Source organism: Poecilia reticulata, chromosome 8 (assembly GCF_904066995.2).
Source record: "Poecilia reticulata chromosome 8, P_reticulata-male-v2, whole genome shotgun sequence".
Taxonomy (NCBI): domain Eukaryota; kingdom Metazoa; phylum Chordata; class Actinopteri; order Cyprinodontiformes; family Poeciliidae; genus Poecilia; species Poecilia reticulata.
In genome coordinates, this window is record NC_088837.1 from 23,272,150 (window position 1) to 23,290,720 (window position 18,571).

General features: G+C 40.9%; 1 protein-coding gene and 1 long non-coding RNA gene across 2 annotated transcripts; one reads left to right on the forward strand and one right to left on the reverse strand.

Annotated features, from left to right (window-relative positions):
• Positions 1 to 3,285: 3,285 nt before the first annotated feature.
• On the forward strand, positions 3,286 to 7,240 carry LOC103468960 (uncharacterized). Its single transcript, XR_014088735.1, has 2 exons — positions 3,286 to 3,652; positions 4,352 to 7,240. It is a non-coding gene; the product is annotated as an uncharacterized LOC103468960 (long non-coding RNA).
• Positions 7,241 to 9,566: 2,326 nt separating this feature from the next.
• On the reverse strand, positions 9,567 to 16,952 carry LOC103468961 (claudin-4-like). The gene is made up of 4 exons (XM_008416382.2): positions 16,799 to 16,952; positions 15,438 to 15,619; positions 12,592 to 12,706; positions 9,567 to 12,157 (listed from the first exon to the last, which is right to left on the reverse strand). Exons 2-4 carry the CDS (start codon positions 15,458 to 15,460, stop codon positions 11,708 to 11,710), a joined length of 588 nt encoding a protein of 195 aa, XP_008414604.1. The 5' UTR covers positions 15,461 to 15,619; positions 16,799 to 16,952; the 3' UTR covers positions 9,567 to 11,707.
• Positions 16,953 to 18,571: the final 1,619 nt, after the last annotated feature.

Consider the following 18,571-nt stretch of genomic DNA (forward strand, 5'->3'; position numbering starts at 1 on the left):
TTCTTCACGCTACAATAATATATATTTATTGCACGTTCCACCTGTTTGAACAGAAAAAGGGAAACCAGCTCCCAGTGTAACGGCTCCTACAGCTGGAAGCAGCTCCAGTCTGAACTTGAGATGTCGGATCTTTTTTCTTTGGATCTTTGTCCAGCTGTTCTTAAAAACATGCAACGTGATTCTATTAATCAGGATGCTGTCTTTTCCTATATTTTTGAAAACATTCTTTGCACATCCTCCAGATCTACAAATTATGGATCTGGTCAACCGATCTCTCAATGCAATTAATCAAATTTTCGATGAGAAGACTGGGCACAGGAGAGCCCTCTTGTCCTGACGGGACACACCCGGCGGGATTCAGCCTGGATTTATTCATGACACCAAGATTTCTGCTGTTTGGATCTTGGGGATTACTGGTTTCTTGACAAATTTGTGTCGGACTTGACCGAACTAGCGAACACTCAGACTGTTGGTGTGGACAGACGCAAGTTGGATGTGATTCTTGCTGAGACTTGCAGCCCAGCTGAGGACTCTAAAACTCATTGCGGAATGGAATCGATTTTGGAGAAGTTGCTAGTTTCGGTTCAGTGGAACGACCAAACTAATTTGGATAATTATGAACTGAGATGTATCAGTTCCCCCTACAAGTAAGATTGAAACTTAAAATCTACCCGACAGGCACGTGCAGAGAGGGGGGCTGGTGGTGCTTGAGCACCTGCCCCTTTTGCTCCTTGCCTCCAGCACTGAGTCGCGGTTTAAGCAAAGAGGTAATGAAATACAACAGACACTGACAGGCCTCTGCGTCTGTCTTTCTCTGAAGAACTACTGAGGGGAGGAGACAGCCAGGTGAGGAAAAACTGTTCTTATCTATTGATTCAGTATTTTTATCATACAGACATTAGGCTGTTGTTGTGCTATTAGCTAACTGCTAGCTAACAACTTTGCTAGCAAAGCTAGATAACTAAAAAGCTTCTCCCCTGTATCTTTAATGATAACAGTCATTCTTCAGTATCGCTTATGCAATAAGGGCACATCGCCCGTCCTAAACCGATCATCTCCATAATGGATATATGTCCGATCTTCTAATTTCCTTTGCTGCATAATGTACATTGCATTTATTCTGGCGTTAGGTAAATGTATCTTGAAGGAGAATAACACTTAAATAAAAGTCCAACAAGGATATTCATTTAGAATTAAAAATAACTCACCCTGAATTACCATGATAAATATAATGTATGCAATAAAAGTGACATTAATGAAGGGGAAAAAACTCAACCCAGACTTTAAGAAAGTTTAGGGTCTGGTTCACAGAGTATGAAGTTAAATTTGTTTCAAAATTATTCAATGGAAACAAAAACTAACTTCAGTTAAGTAAAATAAAATTGTAATCAAAACTTTTGGAATTGTAATGATTTCTTTTTTAAAAAGCAAATCATTTTGTTTAAAAAACTTTTTAATTAAATAACTAATTTTTGTCTTGTGAACATAAAAAGTTATTTGCCAAACATAAACTTTTATTTTCACACATCAGAAATCTTTTATTGTGATTTTGGGTCCTGCTCAAGACGTCATGTGAGAATCACAAGCAAAACTTTGAGTCACAAATAAAAACTTAGAATATTAAGAAAAGATTTATGACAAGCGCAAATAAGAAAAGAAAAAGAAAAAAAAATTCACTTCATGTGACAAAAATGTGTGATTTTAATTTAAAAAAACTTTATTTTTAAGCAAAACTGAGTAGGATTTTCTCATTTTTGTTTTTTTTCTTTTCTTTATTCCTGCAGTTCCACATTAAAGTTTGATGCAACTCTGCTTTCCTGAATGGATCATCTTCATCTCCACTGCAGCAAACAGGCAGCTCTTTTATAGATTACAGTCACTAAAAGGTTGCATTGTGCCCTTGTTTATATTTTATTAGTGTAATTCTGTAAAGACAAAATACGTCTGGTTGTCCAGCTCTGATTTACATATCTTGCTAAATTGCGGGTTTGAATATTGCAAAACTTTCCTATAACAAAAAAAACTTGCAGAAAGAAATTACTAATAAAATATCTTACATAGGCATAGTGTTATGCTCTATATGGAGATTCTCCTTAGCTTTGATTGTATATCTCACAATTTTGTAATTTATTATTGTTTTATCAGACACTGAAAGCTCAGTGGGTTTGTTAATATTCTGTCCTAGAATGCAGTTAGATGTGCCCTTTTTTTGAGCACCTGCCCCTTTAGTGGTCTCTGCACGGCCCTGCTACTCGACCTAAGACATTCTGTATCTAAATTGACATATAGAAAATAGAAAACATGTAAGACATGGCAGAAACATAAACTGGATTAAAAAATGAAGCAAAATTGTTATGTGGGTTCTTGTTGAACTTCTGGAGATGATGATAAAAAGACTGGTTCTTCATAAAACCAAGAAAGTTACGGACAACCCTGACCGTCCTCTTCCTGCAACTCTCAGGAAAACAGAGTGCCTTCAGTCAGAGGCTTCTTCAGATTCGCTGTAATACAGACTGCTGCAGGAGGTCCTTCCTGCCAACAGCCACCACTTTCTACAGTAACTCTTTGAAGAATCTGAAATTATATAAGATATAGCAACATTAAATTTCCCTGTGGGATCAACTAAGTATTTTTTATCTGAATTTATGTCAGGCAACTGCATCAAAAAATCTGTGAAATCTCATTTTTCTGCTTAAAAGAAAGTTTGGGCTGCCGGCAGCAACAGTGCCACCTGGTGGCAACCAGCATGCACTGACACTGAACCAGAGATGACTATGTGTTTTAAGAACATGTGTTCTGCTTCATTTATTTTTATTAAGAGTGTACATCCTCCACAAACACACCAATGAAACTCCAAAAAGGCAAAATGTGAAGAAAGCAGAATGAAGATGAAGATCCTAAAGAATTACAAAACGCTTTCACCTCGGCTGCAACTAAACGACGGAGCCGACCGAAATAATTAAGCAATTGTGCTCCTGTGCAGTTTTTCTGTTAAATAATTTTAACGCACCAGTTTCATTGAAATATTAGCACAGCTGTACATTACTATTGACAAAACAAATTACATGACGTTCGACAAGATTCATGACTTAGCAACCTGGCATTTTGTTTGTATTATTACTGTTAATAACTGGATAACAACCAGATGTTTTGTCTTATTTTCAGTAATACAAAATAAATCTTCTAAATAGAAGTATTTCCATAACTTTTATATAAATAAAATTCTTCTTTAACGTTTAGGATGAATGAGTTATGAAGGAAAGACATTTAGAAAGCCGAGCATATATCCACTGTTTGAATGGAGAGGGATGAGGTTTGACCGGACCAGGTGCCCTCTAGTGGTTCAATGCGGTATTTAATTTTTATACCAGCATTTTATAAAAACGTCAGAGACGTTCAGCAACGCAAACTTTCTCCATAAAGAAAAACCCCCTGAGATTTTGTTAAACACATTAATCATCATAAAGATACTGAATGTAAAGTTACCTTTGTTGTAACTACCGTTAAGGATATATGCTTTTATTTTGGTGTCTGTGTTACGGTAGCTATGGTAACGGAACGGCGTTCCAACTGAATCGGTTAAAAGTTAGCAAAACAAAACAGAAATGCTAAAAAGCAACCCAGTTTGAGCTTCAGTCGGTAAGGAAACAATGTGAGTAAGTTGAAATGCGAAAAGTATGTGATTGCTGTTAATGTAAAGATTTGTACTCCTGTAATGAGCTACGCACAACAAAACAACAGATGGTGAAAACTATGACTTGTTCCTGTCTAGCTCTTACGTTTGATGAATGATACGGATGGCTTTAATAAATCACAATTTAACCATCAGTTATGGCCTTCTCCAAATCGGCTGGATGCCACACAAAATACAATTACAGCAAAAACATTTCGTCCACAGTGAGTGAATATTCAGAGAGAACGATCAGGCAACGTTTTGGAAAGGTCTGTTTCGAATATTCGAATTTCAGACAATGCTGACCGATCTGAATATTGGCTTGCTAGCTGGGTCGTAGCTTTTTTTTTTTTTTTTTTTCCCCATCAAACAAAACTGATCTGTGACGGCTGATGACGCAATTCTCCGCCTCTGGTCTGCAGCTATTGTGATGTCATAGTTGAGATTCTTAGTGCATGGTTTTATTCACTTCAGATATTCCAGACATCACAGGAATGAGGATTTGTGCAGATTTCAAGTTTGACCCTTGAAGTTTTCAGGAAATACCAGCAAGACACCCAAGCTAACAGAATAATAATAGTTATTATTATATTATTCTTGTTTATAAAGCGTTTTTAAAACAACTGGTGAGAGATTGCCAAAGTATTTTGAGAAGCTTCTGTTTTTTTCTTCCAGCAGTATGGGACAAGTATTTGGCATGAACAAGTACAAGAGGGTAAAGAAGACGAAGAAAGTGGACTTTATGGAGGAGTACATTAGGCAGCAGTTTCGCGGACATGACCCCCCTGAAAATAATTACGGGACATTAGTAGAACTTAACATGAGATCGATTCGACAGAAAGGTGAGGTTGATGATAAGATTTTAGGGAAAGAATCTCGGAGTTCCAGTGCGGTGTACTTTTTAAAGGACTTCCTTATAAAACATGACCTGGACTTTCATGTGGAGCCGATTGTAGGTCCGTGCACTGAAAGGGAGATTGAAAGGATAAAAGCTCGCAAAGTTAAACTGGACATGGGGGAACGAAGACAATCTATAACAATAGAAAAGCATGAACATAAAGCTTTGGAAAAACCACCGTCTGTTAAAAGTGACATTTGTACTCTCCAAAAGCTCCTGGTAGATGTGCAAGCATCACTTGATGCAGATGAGAAAGGCTGGGTGGACTTTGAACAGCAAATGTACAAGACAATGGAAGAAATGAACACGGAGCTAAAACAGAATTTTGATCAGTTGAAAACGATTAATCGGGCCTTTGAATCCTCAGACGACACTAAAAAAGATTCTGGCACGAAATCACCTCAGGAGATGAAACCAGAACTCCCTCCCCGAAAGCTCTCTGTGGGGAGGGTAAAAATGTACTGCTTGTCACCCACTTTATTGCAACTTACTCGAAGAATGGATGAAGTGGACTGGGTGCGAAAAGAGGCTGCCATTAGGTTTAGAAGGCGGAATGAGTTCATTGATACAACAGATGAATTCCTGGGGATAGAAGAAAAATGTTTCTATTCCAGAGAACATGAGGAACGTAAAGCTCTTCAAGAAAGGCTTGAGTTGGAAAGAGAGGCAGTAGAACGAGCAAAGATACAGAGATTAGCTCACAGACAGTCAACTCCGGACATTATGGTGCCAGAGGGGTTGAGGAAATCACAGTCTTTCGAGAACATTGCAGCAAAAGTTGGAGGGGGCCCGCCGAAAGTTGGCGAATGATTCGAAAAAAAGCCTTGACCACCAGAGACACATGCAAAGACAAAACTATCAGATAGGGAGCCTTAAAAGGGCTGCGGTGTTGGAGGAGCTTGGAGACCACAGGGTTGCAGGAGTGAAGGAGCCTGGGGGCCTGTGGACACCAAAGTGACTGAAGCCTGGGGGGGCTGTGGGCACCAAAGGGGCTTGGAGCCTTGGGGGCTGTAAGCTCTGAGGTGCTTGGAGCCTGGGGGGGCTGTGGGCACCGAGGGGCTTGGAGCCTTGGGGGCTGTAAGCTCTGAGGTGCTTGGAGCCTGGGGGGGCTGCGGGCACCAAAGTGCTCGGAGCCTGGGGGGCTTTGGTCACCAAGGTGCTCAGAGCTTGGGGGGCCGTGGCAACCAGAAGCTAGGAGCCTGTGGGACCTTTGAAACCAGAAGCTAGGAGCCAGCGGGGCCATGGCAAACAGAAGCTACTAGCCCGTGGGGCTGATTCAACTAGACACTAGGAGCCCGTGGGGCTGACTCAACTAGACACTAGGAGCCTGCGGGGCCGTGGCAACTGAGAGGCTAGTGGCCTGCTAGGCTGATTCAACCAGAAGCTAGGAGCCCGCGGGGCTATGGCAACCGGAAGCTAGGAGCCCGCGGGGCCGATTCAACCAGAATTCAACCAGAAGCTAGGAGCCCGCGGGGCCGATTCAACAGAAGTTAGGAGCCCGCGGGGCCGATTCAACCAGAAGCTAGGAGCCCGCGGGGCCAATTCAACAGAAGTTAGGAGCCCGTGGGGCCGTGGCAACCAGAAGCTAGGAGCCCGTGGGGCCGTGGCAACCAGAAGCTAGGAGCCCGCATGGCCATGGCAATCAGAAGCTAGGAGCCCGTGGGGCCATGGCAACCAAAAGCTAGGATCCCGCGGGGCCGTGGCAACCAGAAGCTAGGAGCCCGCGGGGCCATGGCAACCAGAAGCTAGGAGCCCCTGGGGCTGTGGCAACCAGAAGCTAGGAGCCCACGGGGCCGTGGCAACCAGAAGCTAGGAGCCCGCGGGGCCGTGGCAACCAGAAGCTAGGAGCCCCTGGGGCCATGGCAACCAGAAGCTAGGAGCCCGCGAGGCAGTGGCAACCAGAAGCTAGGAACCCGTGGGGCCGTGGCAACCAGAAGCTAGGAGCCCGTGGGGCCGTGGCAACCAGAAGCTAGGAGCCCGCGGGGCCGTGGCAACCAGAAGCTAGGAGCCCCTGGGGCCGTGGCAACCAGAAGCTAGGAGCCCGCGGGGCCGTGGCAACCAGAAGCTAGGAGCACCTGGGGCCGTGGCAACCAGAAGCTAGGAGCCCCTGGGGCCGTGGCAACCAGAAGCTAGGAGCCCCTGGGGCCGTGGCAACCAGAAGCTAGGAGCACCTGGGGCCGTGGCAACCAGAAGCTAGGAGCACCTGGGGCCGTGGCAACCAGAAGCTAGGAGCCCCTGGGGCCGTGGCAACCAGAAGCTAGGAGCCCCTGGGGCCGTGGCAACCAGAAGCTAGGAGCCCCTGGGGCCGTGGCAACCAGAAGCTAGGAGCACCTGGGGCCGTGGCAACCAGAAGCTACAAGCCCACGTGGCTGTGATGACTGAGGAGCATAGAGCCCGCTGATTTCTAAGCTTGAATATTGATTCAGGCCTGATAGCTAGTTTCTAGTTGTAATAAAAGAATTAAAAGAAAAATCCAATGCTCTTCTTCTGTGTGACCCAAAGTGGTACCTCTTATAAAACTGTAAAAAAAAGTCGTAAATTTAATTTTCTGTTTACTTTTACTGCATTAAATGTTTTCAACAGCTTCAGACCTATCCACAGCTTTAGAGTGTTTTTCTTTCATGACTGTCTTTCATTCCTTTTGGTAATAAAATCAATGTGTTTTTTGCTACTTTTGTCATTTTGATTCAGTTATGTTTTGCTTGATACTTTCAACTGTGTTTTATTTCACACAAGAATTATTTCATGTGTGAAATATTTTCATTTTTCACTTTTTTAAGCGTTTTTAAAACAATTTGTAGAACATTTGTGACAATTTGTAGAACAAAATATCAACAACAATAATGGACAAGTAATGGACAATGTCAACATCCATTATGTGTGTGTGGGTGTGTGTGTGGGCATGGTGGGTGGTGCGAAAGAGGTTTTGTATGTCATTCAACACATTTTCTCTTTTGGTTTTCTCATCCAGGACGTCAGACACACACACACACACACACACACACACACACACACACACACACACACACACACACACACACACACACACACACAATTGTGAGATAAAAAATAAAGATCATATTTATATGCAAGAGTTCTTGCTGTGTAAAATATTATTATTCAGGGGTGACACTTAGGACTCAGTGTGTTTGGTTCACAAAAAATGTTTTCCTGACAGTCACAGTTGGTAAGAAACAAAGATTCCCATTAAATTCCATAGGAAATGAATGCGGGTCATTTTGGACCCACTCACGGAAGAATGGGGTAGTGATATAAAACATGCTATTTCTTAAAATGTATAAAAGGTAAATTAAAAATTTGAATTGCATGATATCAATAACATGTTTCTTGAGAAGTACCTGGAATAGTAAGTGATGAAAACTTTTCATTACAAAGATATTGCAAAATGATGACCTCACCGGGTCCAAAAGGACCCACTTACGCATCAGAGGGTTAAAAGCAAGAAGAAAGTGTGTCATGCTCATCATTTTATGGTGAATTATTGTTATGATCAGCAGTCAAAAGGTTAACTTTTCACATAAAAACACTAGCATTGCTCTTAGCCAATGAGCTGCTGCCAAATGACGCAGGGACCCGCCCACCACATCCCTCTCAGAGCGCTGACCTGAGTGAAGTTGCCCCCCCACCCCCACCTTCTTCAAATCAGGCAAAATTGGTGTCAAACGTTTGTGCTACGTTTGTGCTGGTTTGTGCAGCAAAAATTTTCGTTTGTGCTGCTGTCATTTTAAAGATATAAAGAAATGTTTCTAGAGGTCATCCAAGGTCAACCAGCCCCCCACCTTCTCCAAAATCAGACAAAATGGGTGTCAATCAACTCGGCTACGTTTGTGCTGGTTTGTGCAGCAAAGTTTTTTGTGTGGGCTGCTTTGGTTTTGAAGATATTAAAACAAAGGTTTCTAGAGGTCATCAGAGGTCAAACCCCCACACACACATACACCTTCTTCAAATCAGGCAAAATGGGTGTAAATCAACCTGACTATTTTTGTTCTGGACTGCTGGCTTTGAAGATAAACATTTAAATTTAAACTCTTTGATGTCAAGCAACATGGAGCTGGTTTTACTTTGAAAATATTACAGAAACCTTAAATCAGAGAAGCTTCACTTATTTCATTATAACCAACTCCTGATCACAATTGTTTGGAAATAATTTTTATTTATCTTGATTATCTGGCTTTACAATTCATAGCACAGAATATTCAACAACCTTCTACAATAAAAGATTAATTTGCTTAAAGAACACCACATTCAACCTTTATGTTTCATGTCACCAGGCGCTGAAAGTTGCCCTTCTGGTACAATAAATGGTATTTTTGGTGTTATCCATGTTGAAATACCTTTATCAACTAACATTAACACCCTCCCATGTTAGTATTATGTTCAGAGCAACATATGGCTAATTTATTTAATATGAAAGATTACTAAACATAAACTTGAGTTGAACAATTTTTAAAATAAACTATGCATTCAATTGGAGAAAAACGTTAACATGCTGGTGACAAAAAGAGGAAAGCTCACCATTACTCTTTTATATAGAGCACAGCGGAGGGCATATGCTGGCTGCAGGTCAATGCAAGAGGATGCATGATGTTGCAAGTGGCTGCAGGATGATGCAAGAGGCGGCAGGATGATGCAAGAGGCTGCAGGATGATGCAAGAGGCTGCAGGATGATGCAAGAGGCTGCAGGTCAATGCAAGCGGATGCAAGATGATGCAAGAGGCGGCAGGATGATGCAAGAGGCTGCAGGATGATGCAAGAGGCTGCAGGATGATGCAAGAGGCTGCAAGAGGCTGCAGGTATCTGCAAGTGGCTGCAGGATGATGGAAGCCTTTTGCAGCCTCTTCCATCATCCTGCAGCCTCTTGCAGCAACCTGCAGCCTCTTGCAGCAACCTGCAGCCACTTGCAGCAACCTGCATCCACTTGCAGCAACCTGCATCCACTTGCAGCAACCTGCATCCACTTGCAGCTTATTGCATCATCCTGCAGCCTCTTGCATCATCTTGCAGCCTCTTGCATCCTCTTGCATTGACCTGCAGCCACTTGCATCGACCTGCATCCTCTTGCATCATCCTGCAGCCACTTGCATCATCCTGCAGCCTCTTGCATCATCCTGCATCCTCCTGCATCATCCTGCCGCCTCTTGCATCATCCTGCAGCCACTTGCAACATCCTGCAGCCACTTGCATCATCCTGCAGCCTCTTGCATCATCCTGCCGCCTCTTGCATCATCCTGCAGCCACTTGCAACATCTTGCAGCCACTTGCATCATCCTGCAGCCTCTTGCATCATCCTGCAGCCACTTGCATCATCCTGCAGCCTCTTGCATCATCTTGCATCCGCTTGCATTGACCTGCAGCCTCTTGCATCATCCTGCAGCCTTTTGCAGCCACCTGCAGCCACTAGCAGCCTCTTGCATCATCCCGCAGCCTCTTGCAGCCACTTGCAGTAATCTGCAGCCTCATGCATCATCCTGCAGCCTCTTGCATCATCCTGCAGCCATTTGCAGCAACCTGCAGCCTCTTGCATCATCCTGCAGCCTCTTGCAGCATCTTGCATTGACCTGCAGCCGCTTGCAGCAACCTGCAGCCTCTTGCATCATTCTGCAGCCGCCTCTTGCAGAAACCTATGTGTGTGTGTGTGTGTGTGTGTGTGTGTGTGTGTGTGTGTGTGTGTGTGTGTGTGTGTGTGTGTGTGTGTGTGTGTGTGTGTGTGTGTGTACGGTAGCTTACAAACCTGACCGGCTTTTTTTGCTTCCTGCTCCGGAAAAAAGCGGTTGATCATCAATTGACATTTCACCATTTTTAAAGCAGGTGAACCACGAGTAAACTTGAGCTTGACACATAGCGTCATCCTTACAAGCGGTCTTCAACATTTGAATGGTTTCCGATGCTTTTTTCCCGAGCAGGAAGCAAAGCTTTCAGCCGCGCTGCTCATAGAGCTTCTCCATGAAGAAAAACGATGGCAGGACAAAACAGCTCTTACAAGAAAATTCACTGCGGGCAGACGAAACCTTCCACATCAACGCCGCTTGGCACTCTGATTGAGAAGGCGTGGTTGAACAAATAACAGAATCGTGTACTACGAAAACTGCGCGTGCAGCAGCGTCATTCTGGAAACTTTTGGGTACCCCCTCGTACAGTTACATATATAATTTCTAGTCAAATATTTTGAACATTAAAGAATAATAATTTTTTTTTTTTTTTAGAAGATTAGAAATATCCTCCAACAATGACTATCTGGAGCTATGGTATTACTGAGGAGCTCACATTCACTGTTTTAAAGCAATCCTAAGAAATTGGTTCCATTGGACCTCGCATGCTTGTCCTGACTTTACTCAAGGTTTTTTAGATTCCTTCCTCCTCCCATGATGTTGCAGTGCTTTCTGGGTAAATATAAACAAGATGGGTCAAGGCTCCCACATACTTGGACGTACTGTTCGAACTCTTTGAGTGCGACTTTGAAACGATTGTTTGAAGAACTGTTTATTTCAAAGAAAGATTCAGACTTTCTGAGCTGGTCACGTCACAGATAACTCTACAAAGGTTTGTTTTTCTATATTACAATGACTTTTTACTCATAATTTTACGTCTTTCTTCCGGCAATATTTTATAGTTGTTCAGCCAACTACTCTATTAATATGACTTTGTTCTCATAATATTATGACTTTATTCTTTTATTTTTAAAAAAAATCTTAATCTGGCCATGTCATACTTGCTTTACTGACCTCGACCTCTGTTTTTCCTCTCACTGTCAAACTTCTTTAAACTGGAATTAAAAAAGCATGAAAAAAATAACTAACAAGGTGGATTTAATAAGCAAACAAAAAATGCATCAAAATATTGCTGAAATGTAATTTTCCTGTAGACATTATGAAATGTAAAATGATTTTCCTGTTAATCTTTGTCAAGTCAAATTTTAAGTGACATTTTAAGATAAATTCTAGGAATTTTGCCAAAATAAAATTAAAAGTCAAAGGATTTACAGAGTACATGCCTTCGAACACCAAAACTTTAAAGTATAGAAATTATAATTTGGCTTCGTCTTCCCAGTTTTTACCAAATCAACTCCTTTGTCTACCCGTCTGTCGGACACCAGTCCCTTCCATTAAGCCACTAAATTAAGCTCTGTTGCTGGAGAAGCTGACGGTTCCTCCAGAGCTGCTGGATCCGGGTCTGCTTAAGTGGCAGAGCAGAACTCCAGTCAGCATCAACATCAGACCAGCTATGAAGCCGATATAGATGCTCGCGCCCAGCGTCACTGTTTTTGGTGCATTTCTAAAAATATGTGTCACCCAGCTGACCTGGATGATCACCAGCAGGCCGGCCAGCAGCAGGCCCACTCCAGCAGCCAGGATAATTTTGGGTTTGGTGTCTTGGTTCTGAACACGTGGGGTGAAGTCAGAACCAAAGATCAGGAGGAGGAGGCTGAGACCACAGAGGAGGCAGCTGGTGATGGTGAAATTCCTGAAGGCATGAATTTCAGAAAATAACCAGGAGTCAGACGTTCTGCACTCCTGCGGTCCAGTTTCCAGCTTCACACACTTCTTCCACAGACCTGTATGAACTTCCTATCCACCCAAAGACATAGAAACAGATATTTACCTTCACTTTATTAAACATGCTGTATGACATTAAATCTCATAGAAAAATCTAATTAATTTATTTTTACTGAATATCAGAATTGTGTTTATTTTTTTAGAATATTTTTAAACTTCCATCCAAGCCAGAAGTTTATATAAATTAATATCACTGAGTATTTAAACAGTTTAGAAAAGAAGAGATGATGTCAGGAATCTGTAAGTTTCTGATGAGGCGTAAAACTGCAAAGTCAATATTATGTTTCAGTTCTACAGCATTTTTATAACGACTTTTATAAATACATTCTGCTTATATTATACAATAACACATAAAATAATAGTTGATTAAAAAAAAGCATAAAAGCTAACTAATCATGACTATCATGCTAATGTCAACCATAAATGCCTTTTGATTATATTGTTACCGTATAATCATCACGTCTCACAAGCCACTCAGGCAGGGAGCAGCAGATGATGACCCCAATCAGCCCGACGGTGCTGAGAGCCACACATATCATCTTAACTGTTTTTGGTGCCATTCTGTAAAAAAGAAAAATTAAAAAACTGGATTAAATTTTTTTCTGATAAATATTCTTGGGTTTTCCTCTTTGGTAATAATCATCCAACCATTGGCATCCTCTATGCAGGATTGGGCCTCTGGCAGCGATGTGCACAGACAGACACTAGAGGGCGCCAGAGCACCTGCGCACTGAAAACCACAACATGTTCAACTTCAGCAGCCGACATAAAAAAACAACAACAAACCCAGAATCTGCAAGTCCAAACTTCATAGATGTAAATTCAGTGGTGGATTCAGTCACTTCCAAACTTCCTACTGTGTTATTGGGCAGAACACATCCACAACATGTAATTTAGTTTAGATCTCTGGATCTCCCATGGTGCAAGTTAGAGGCACATACCCTTTCAACAGTTTGTAGTGGGAGATGTTTCTGAGCTGATCCTCTTCAAAACTCATATATCTGTAAAGGTTTACAATGAAATTCTGTCTTTTGACTCCTCACACATTACCAAAGTTAAGGCAACTTGGGAACTTGAACTGGGTCTAAATTTTGGAGAGGACTGGTGGAATAATGGTCTTAGAGCATTCGTACAAGTTCGGTCTGCTCGGCTTTCACTCGTACAGTTTAAAGTTTTCTTCAGGGTGAATATCCCCAAAACTTGTCACAACTTTTTCCCTCAGTTTCTGACAATTGTGACAAACGTCATTCACTTTTCTGTAATTTAATTTTTGGCAGAACTATTTCGACACAATGCCAACGATACTTTCATCAAACTCTCTCCCCATGTTGACATATTTAGGCTCCCAGTTGACTACAAACAGTTCACCTCTAATCAGTACCTGAACAAGTCAGCGTCGGGCCGGGGGCCAGGGCTAATATCGGGCCCTATATACCCAAATAATAAAGCTAGTGATAATTTAAATTTACAACACAGTAATAGAATAACAGATAGATCTCTCTCTTTTAGGACGTTCATTATTAGTCATAGCTGAAGGCTTATCTAGACTTGTTTATCCGACTCTTGATGTTCCCAAACAAATCAGTACCAATATTAATAAAATAAACTTTAACTTTATATGGATAACAAAATGCCATCTCATCAAGCAAAATATTCTAATGAATAAAGTTGAAAAAGGTGGAATTGAAGCCCTTGACTTAACATCTTTAAACAATTCATTCAAAATTAAATATTTTAAAAATCTTCTAAAAAACCTAAACTATATGTATTGCTATTACCATTTACAACTTTCACAAAATTGCAGGATTGCCCTTTCTTAGATGCAATTACATTACATTATGCCCATAAAATTATCTGTTTCATAAACAATAGCTGGTAATTTGGTCACTTTTGTACAAACACAATTTTTCTCCTCATAAATATTATATCTGTAATAATGAAGACATTAAATACAAAAATAAGACTATATTTTATAGAAAATGGTTTGATAGATGAATATTACTTGTAAGCCAATTACTAAATCCAAATGGTCATTTATTGTCTTATTCTGACTTTATGTTACTTTTCCAATTTCTTGTTACTCCTAAAGAATATGCTGTGGTGTTTGACGCAAACCCTAGCAGGTCATTTATCATCTTTACCTCCAGATCAAATTCACTCAGTGCCAAGTTTTGATCCAAACTCCATTTATATTGATCATGATTGTCCTTTTATAAGTAAGAAAACAACCAACAAAATGTTAAGAAATATTCTATTACGAAATGTTATTTTTTTCACCAGCTTGTATATTTTATTGGTCCAACATTTTTGAAAATATAAATTAGAAGTAGATTTGGTTGTTCCTAAAAAATACTTAATAAATAATAAAGTAAGAGAAATTTCTTATAAAATTATTCATAATGTTTATCCTGTTATGACATTTTTGATAAAAATGGATCTGGACCCTATGTGTACGTTCTGTAAAAATAACGAAGAAAAGCTTGCTCATCTATTTTGGGATTGCAATTATTACACCAAAATATTCTGGAGAGATATGTCAATTTTCTTTCATAAAAAAAAAATCTCAAAATTACTTTAATAGATAATGATGTTTTGTTTGGGATGTAGAAATGTAATCTTGTCAAAACAGAATTTTTATATGTTTAACTTTTTTATTATTTATGGTACATTTTTACAGCAAAAGCCTAATTTCCTGATCTTATTATCTTCTATTAACATCTATATTGAATCCTTAAAACTAAGCTCAAATGCGAAAGCCATTTAAATCGTAACTGTGCTTAAAGAACTGCAGACCTCGAGCAACAATTTGATTTTGACATTGTAAAATAATTGTTCTATGTTCTGTAAAGCCCTTGGATGTTGTATCTGTGTTTGTAATTACTAGGTTCTGTATTGTTCTTGTATGACACCTTGTTTGCAAAAACAAAACAAAAACAAACTTTACAACATAGTGAGCTCCGCAACAGCAGGTGTGCTCCTTCACGTGCAAGTGACTGGTGGACGGATGTTGACAAGATTTACCCAGAATGCACTTGGAGACAATATGGACAATCCACTTGTAATTTTGTGTGTCATAAAGTTAAATGTGAGAGTAAGAGTAAAAATAAAGCCAATCACGTAGCACAACATTTTATTCAATATTTTACACCCACTAAGTCACTAAATTCAGTCGGTCTGGTAAAGTTTTTAGCAACCATGAGTCAAGAATGACTGGGGCAGCCTACTGTATAACCTACTGGGGCATCACTCCTTATATTTCTACATACGCCATACTCAACAGAAGTGGGCCCACCTTCTCCAGCTCTCATCAGCCATGATAAAGGGTTGGATCCCTGAAGTCACATCCTGCCTCGCATCCGGGACCCCCCTAGGCCCTGGCCGGGGGCCCGCCGCCCCCCATAGCTCCGCCCCTGACTGCGGTACGCTCCTCTGCTGCTCTGAGGAGCTCGACTGGGAGACTGCAGCAGTATGTTTCTGATGAGAGAAAGACATGATATAAAATCCATAACAGCCCAACCCCTTTAACAAAATTAATAATTTAGATCAAAATTACCAAGTCAAGGCACCACCTGATTTTCAGGAATTGTATACAAACAGTTCTGTCTCCATTTATTGTGTTACGACAGGTGTCGTAAAGTTGATTATGCAAACATGAGTGTGCAGGTGCCCGTCCCTGATTGGCTCCCAGTATTTCTGTGTTTGTGTAGCTTGGTTTCTCGTTGCATCTGCGTTTGGCATATGGGGGCGGTGTGTGTGTGTGTGTGTGTGTGTGTGTGTGTGTGTGTGTGTGGGGGGGGGGGTGTGTGCGTGTGTGTGCGCTTTGCAGGTCTGCGTGTCGCGTGACAGTCAGAACCTTGTGGTTAGTCAGCTGGAATGTAAGAGGGGCAAATTCTTGCATCGAGCAAAACCAAAGTTTGAATCGCCCGATGGATTTGATCACTACGATTACTTTCTTTCAGCAAACATATTTGCGAACTTGTTTTCCCACTGGCTATAAAAACAGCAGTTATCAAACCATTGATGAAAAAAGAACAATGTGGACAAATCAGTGCTGTAGAATTACAAGCCAATCCCCAACCTTTGATTCATCAGCTGAAAAAGCTGTTTCAACAGTTAAGTGGTTTCTTAACAATGACCAGTCACTTTGATGTGTATCAGTCTGTTTCCGTTTAGGCGAGTAATTATGTTTGTGCAGTTTTAGCAGGGAAAGGGAAATATGAGTCCTGGATGTTTTTAATATGTTCAGTGAGTTTGCTACTTTTAATTCCCCAAAGCTCACCACAGTACAGACACTGGCCTAGTCAAAGTGTTCATTGACATCCATAAAAACAGGCTGTGGGAGAACCACAGTGCTGGTTCTGTTGGACCTCAGTGTTGATCATCACATATGCTGAAACAACTGGACAGTTGGTTTGGACTCTCAGGTCCGGTTCTCATCTGATTCAGATCTTACATGGATTCAGAATAGCCACCACCACCCTACATGTAATAAACATGTAATAAATATAAAATATATGAAAAAAGTAAATGTAAGTTACAAAAGATGTATTCTTGATGGATTTCCAATAAATTGAATTGAATCAGACAATTTATTTTTTCTGCCTTAGTGAAATTTGTTGTCTGTTTGGGTTAAAAAGCATAAAAAATGCCTACCTTTTTAAAAGACGCAGTTGGATCAGGACTTGGAGGTTCTTCTGTTAACCGATATGGATTACAGATTGGTACCAAATATATGTGGTTCTTGCTTCAAATATGTAGTTCAGTACGGAAGTTCAAAGCTGCCTAGTCTTTTACACGTCTGCTGTGGTTTCATGTTTTCAGCAAACGGAGCGTCTGCAGGCATCAGACAGGATGTCACAGTTTGGTTTTTTTTAGTTTGCAGTCACCGTTGGCAAATAATCAGCAGAGGGTTTTGATTTTGTTTACATTGTAAAACATTGTGAGACTCAATATCTGGATTTCAGTAATCAATTTGTCACGTTTTGTGGAATTTTTTTAACCTAAAAACTGGGCTGTGTAGTTTTGTAGATTGAATAAATTCCTTATAAATAGGGGTAGTTTTGCAAAATATGCCAAAGCTGCTTTCTTTCTTTATTCCAGACAATAAGGAATGAAAGCAGTAAAAGCTAAAATATCAGAAAAAATAAAGTCAAACTCTTAGCTATTTTTGCTTTTGAAACAGCAGATGTCTATAACAAATTGTGTTAGCTTGGAGGGTTTTTTTATTTAATAATTGTAGCATTCAGTGAATTCTGAGAAGGCCAGAACTGATGATGATTTATTAAAGCCATCTGTGCAAGTCATCAACCACCATAAGAGCCTCGTCCTTTATTGGCTGAAGCTAAAATTAAGAGGATTTTTCTGTTTTTCCGACTTGCTGTTAGCCTTTGCATTCATGCCTGTTAACTTTTACTATATATAGAAGGTTTTACTTTATATAGAAGGTTACCAAAATAAAAGTATTGACCTTTTGCACGTGACATCACGCTTTGCAGAACTCCGCCCACTCCACCATGATTGACGTCAAAACAACGTATGCGCTCTCGAACAAGTAGAAGCCATGAATAAACTGGTAAAACAACTTGGGAAAATATTTTAATTGGCTCTGTTCTATACTCCCGTCTCTCACTTCCGACGTCCTTCATGGCGCCTCGAATGACTAAGGTTGCATCATGGACCCAAAGTGCAACCCAAAGTGACCCAATTCTGATATTTTTGCTGTAATGTGACCTGTATCGGATATCCAAGCAACATTGGCCTCTTAGATATCTGTTGCCTATCCGGTTCAAATGTGACCCAACATTTGGAAGATTTGAGAATTGTTGTCCAAAGACGGCATATAATCCCAATCCAAATCTCGCAACAAATGGAGTGATTATTTCCTTTGCAGTCTCTTATCCAGTCCTGACCTTAGGATCATGTTTTAGCAGATCCACTGTTTGGAAACTGCTGGTGTTTTTGGATATTGATTGGGAAACGTTACACAGTTAGACAACACTTCGTCACTGTTTAGGCCACACAACTAAAGCTACCTTCACACAGCAGGTCTTGATGCTCAGTTTGGATTTTTTTTTGCGTGGCTGTTCATAAAACTAATTGAACCCGATTGCAGTGACACTTCTGTGTGAACAATTTACAAGCCAAGTTTATCTGTATTGCACATTTCAGCAACAAGGTCGTTCAAAGATTTGACCCTTAACCTCCACCTCATCCTACAGCCATGCATTCTGCACGTGTGCTTTCATGGTACTCAATTGTTGCTAATGGATCCAAAGTGTGCCAGGAAAATATCCCCCACCTGTAATGTTCAGACCTGAGGACCCGAAATTTCAGTCAGACAAAGTAAAAATCAATAAGTTCTTTATTGAGGACCAGGGTATGGGGACGGGGAACCACGAGCAAGGAACAGGAACCTCTGAGGACAGA